This window comes from Arvicola amphibius, chromosome 1 (genome assembly GCF_903992535.2).
Source record: "Arvicola amphibius chromosome 1, mArvAmp1.2, whole genome shotgun sequence".
Classification (NCBI taxonomy): domain Eukaryota; kingdom Metazoa; phylum Chordata; class Mammalia; order Rodentia; family Cricetidae; genus Arvicola; species Arvicola amphibius.
In genome coordinates, this window is record NC_052047.1 from 101552316 (window position 1) to 101556194 (window position 3879).

The 3879-nt window shown below is 55.5% G+C and overlaps 1 protein-coding gene across 2 annotated transcripts; it reads right to left on the bottom strand.

Annotated features, from left to right (window-relative positions):
* Positions 1-216: 216 nt before the first annotated feature.
* On the bottom strand, positions 217-3315 carry Znf414 (zinc finger protein 414). Of its 2 annotated transcripts, XM_038341927.1 has the most exons (7): positions 3207-3315; positions 2306-2588; positions 1946-2053; positions 1720-1825; positions 950-1284; positions 821-871; positions 217-426 (listed from the first exon to the last, which is right to left on the bottom strand). In XM_038341927.1, the coding sequence occupies exons 1-7, from the start codon at positions 3207-3209 to the stop codon at positions 254-256; spliced, it is 1059 nt and encodes a 352-aa protein (XP_038197855.1). In that variant the 5' UTR covers positions 3210-3315; the 3' UTR covers positions 217-253. The 2 variants fall into 2 exon arrangements, with proteins under 2 accessions (XP_038197855.1, XP_038197862.1); XM_038341934.1 differs by lacking the exon at positions 217-426 and having other exon boundaries at positions 700-871.
* Positions 3316-3879: the final 564 nt, after the last annotated feature.

Below are 3879 nucleotides of genomic sequence, written 5' to 3' on the forward strand. Positions count from 1 at the left end.
GACACAGCACAGGCTGGCTCATCTTGCCTCCTTTATTATCCCTTCCTCCCTCAAATTACAAAAATCTCTGCAGGCTCTCCAACCCAGCCCAACACAGCTGGTTCAGAATTGTGAAAGAATGAGATGCTCCCCCTCTGACAGTTGTGACACCACAGGAGCAAATGAGATTGGGTCTGTGTGGCGCTGAGGAGGTGGCAGCTGAGCCTGGGCCTCATCTCTTGCCTCAGGCTCCATGCTCAAGCCTTCCTCAGCCTTACCCGCCCGGGAGTCGGCACGACCCCGGCGCCAGGTCTGTGGGGGTGCTGGGGCGGTGGTACTGAAGGTGTAGTGTCATGGTGGGCCGTGAGGCCGTGGAGAAGTCACACTGCATGCACGAGTAGCAGCCACGTGTGTGTTCCCACACGATGTGGCTGGGGGCCACGTACCCTGCAGGCAGGCAGGCAGGCAGACCGTCGTCAGTCCCGGGTTCCACCCCAAAGGACCTTTCCACAGGGTTGGTGGATGTCAGCCACGGCAAATTAGACTTTTCCCTACGTTCATTCCCCTCAGCATCCAGGGTCCTTTCTCTTGGGCTTGACTGCCCAAGACTGCCAATCACTGAAGGCACCAAGTTTGGCTCCCATCCCTGGACCATTCAGATACCGACAAGCGCAAGTTTTTACACAACGCCGACGCAGATGAAGGTATAGGTGCCAGGCATTTGAAAGGTAAAAATCATGTATTTCAAAGGAGGCCCTGCTGCTTCCGAGCATACACAGGGCCGGCACAGGGCACAGGATGAAGGCCCCTCCACCCTGCCCTGGTCGTCACCTGCACGCACCTGAGGGCGCATCGGAGCCGCCCTGAGGTCTTCTGGGACTTCCAGCAGCACCTGCAGGAAAGAGGCAGGTAAAGTTCGGAATAAAGGTGGGCCTAACCAGCTTTGCAGGCAACTGGTTCCCACACTCACCTTGACTCTTTTTCCAGATGGCAGTGCTGGAAGCTGGAGGTCCTGGAGCAGCAGCCAGGAATGGGCGCAGTCGCGGGGGACTCAGTCCAAAGGGCGCAGGGTTCAAGTAGGGAAGGAAGGGCCCACTGGGGGCAGAGGTGAAAGGCTCAAGTAATGGGAAAGGCAGACTTAGAGTAGATGAAGGGTCAGAGTCTGTGGGGTGCTCGGGCACGGGTGGCTCTTTGTCTAGGGCAGGGGGTGGTGGTGGGACTGGGCTCTGAGCATGCTCTGCACAAACATGCAGATGCTTGAAGAGGGAGCGGTGAGTGCGGAAGCGCAGGAGGCAATTCTCACACCTGGGGGTAGACACAGGACTGAACTGTCTCCTGGGCAACAATAGGAAGGGGCCTAGTCATTGCTACCCAGGGACCAGGATGTGGGAAGGGTATCTAGGTTGAAATCTCTGTGACTCTGTGCCCAAATGAAGGAGCCTGCTCTACAAGCCTTCCCTTATGGAAGTCTTAATCCTTCCCGACCTCTCCAGCTCAGAGCCTCAAGCTCTGACTTCCCTTGGGCAGCCAGTTTTCCATATAAGAAGTGAGATGGAACCGGACAGAACCACAGCATGTATACTTTGCCACTCCAGCTGATCCTTAGTCAGAGCGACTTACTCTCATTCACATCCATCCTCCATGCACTGCTGGGGCTGTTTTCCCAGACCATGTTCATGCCCCGCCCCTCCTCCGTACAGACTAGAAAGGGATCAACAGAGCGGAAGGTCCAGGTCTCACTTGAAGTAGCGGTTGGGCTTGTAATGCAGCTTGCCATGGGCCACCAGGTCCTGCATGCTGGGGAAACTCTCAGTGCAGCTCAGGGCTGAGCATCGGAAGAGTTTGCCTGGTAGAGAGACGCGGAGGGCAAGTGTGGAGTGGGTGGTCAGGACTGACGGGAGGGGGGTGGGGGGTTTTCTGCTTCTGCACCCTGACCGGCCTCACTGTCGCCAAAATCCTCTCCTACCTTCCAGTGATTGTGTGGGCGGGCAGTGGGTACGGAGATGCTGTGCCAGGTCACGAATACTGGGGAAACTGAGGCAGCAGCCAGGGCTAGAGCAGGGTATCTGTTTTCCTGCAGAATAAATGGATGTCATCAATTTTTCCTTACTGACCCCCCATTCTCAAAGCCTTGAACAAGTTCCCCTCCCCCCATTACTAGAATAAATTGCCTGGAAAGGCTGGATAGGTTTGACTGCTACACCTGACAAAGCCTTGATGCTCAGTAAATGGTAAGGAATCCCCCTAGGTGGGATACAAGGTGATTCCTGATCCTGCACCATCTCAGTCCTACCGAAGGACCTATGAAGGCCCCATCACAGATCACCTGGTGGTAGACGTCTTCTGGGCAACCACAGGTCCTCATTGGCCCCCACACCTGTGCTGGTTGAGCCTGGCTGGCAGGTGTCTGGGGCTGGAGCGGCAACCTGCTGAGGAGGTCCTCCACGGTCCCACACTGGTGGTATGGGTGTCGGGTTAGGGCCTGGCTCCTCCACAGAGGAGAGCGTGGCTGTAGCTACCACATCTGGAGATGCCACCTCCTTGTCGGGCTCACTGGAGCTGGACTCTGCAGTGGCTAGCATGTCCGGGCTGGGCTTGGACGGTTCCTCCTGGTGCAAGAAGTGGCTAGAATAAGGCTGGGTTCACAGTCTGCCTAGGTCGGAGGGAAGTCTTTCCATTCCTAAGGCCCACAAGACTCGGGGTTTCTAACTCTCTCACCCCCGCCAGATATTACCCAGCCATTCCACTTTATGAGTCACTAGCAAGATGAGTTATGGGAGGTGAGAGCAAACTGAGCTACTGTCTCCTAATTTCAGTTGCAGAAGAAGGTATATATCAGGGATTATGCATAAAAGAGCATCGTTAACATCCCTTCTCCAACTTTGCCAGGAGAAAGGCACCATGGGGCGGAGGCGTAGCCTAGGAAAGTGGGCGAGGGTCCGGCCTGGGAGCAACTTGGAAGATGCTGCAGGGCCTACAACGATGGCCGAGCTAGAGCTGTGCAGAGGATCTAGGAGATGCTCAGGGCCAGGATGTGTGAAGTTTAGGGGCCCGATCTCGGGCAGAGTGGGCGTGGCCCAAGCAAAGCCAGGCCTAAATGAAGGGGCAGTCAGCGGCGGGCGGGGACCCGGATATAGGGGCGGGGCTGGTGGGGGGTGCGCGCCGCAGACCGCTCCCTATCAATTCCCGCTGCTCCTCCGTGCCCGCGTGCCGGATGCCACGCTCACCATCCTCCCCTCAGCTGGACCTCTGGTTCGGGTGCCTTCGGTGGCTCCGGCAACCAGCAGCGGCGACTGCCTCGGCGACACAGGGTCTCGATCACGTCGGCGCCATTTTTTCCGCTTCTCAGATCTCGCGAGATCTGGGGTGTGGCCTAATCCTGAGCGCTCCTAGGAGGAGGGGGCTGACGCTTGCCTGCTGCTCCTAGACAGGGGAGAATTTTGTGACAGTAACTGCAAAAGCGAAGTAAAGCTCCTACCTGAAAAATCTCTCCAGGCCCTAGCGTCCTTGCCTGCAAAATGAGCACCTCCATCCTTTCCCTGTATGCCCCATAACCAACTCTGGAAAGGCAAAAAGCAGTACTTTTTCTTCTTTTTGTATACCAGGTCAGGTTGACTTCAAACTTTCAGTCTTCCCACCTCAGCCTGTCAGACGAGTGTTCCCATACTGTTTGCTTTTAATTGGCTTACTTTTCATTGAAAATTGACAACAGCTCACCACCACCACATTATTATTATTATTGTTGTTATTGTTATTATTATTTGTCTGGGTGGTTCTTACACAAAGGTTGACCTTGAACTTGGATGCTCCCACACTGGGTTTCAGGTGGTACTAGGTGTCGAACCCAGAGTTTTCCTGTGTGTTAGGCAAACACTCCACAAACTAAGCTACATCCTTAGT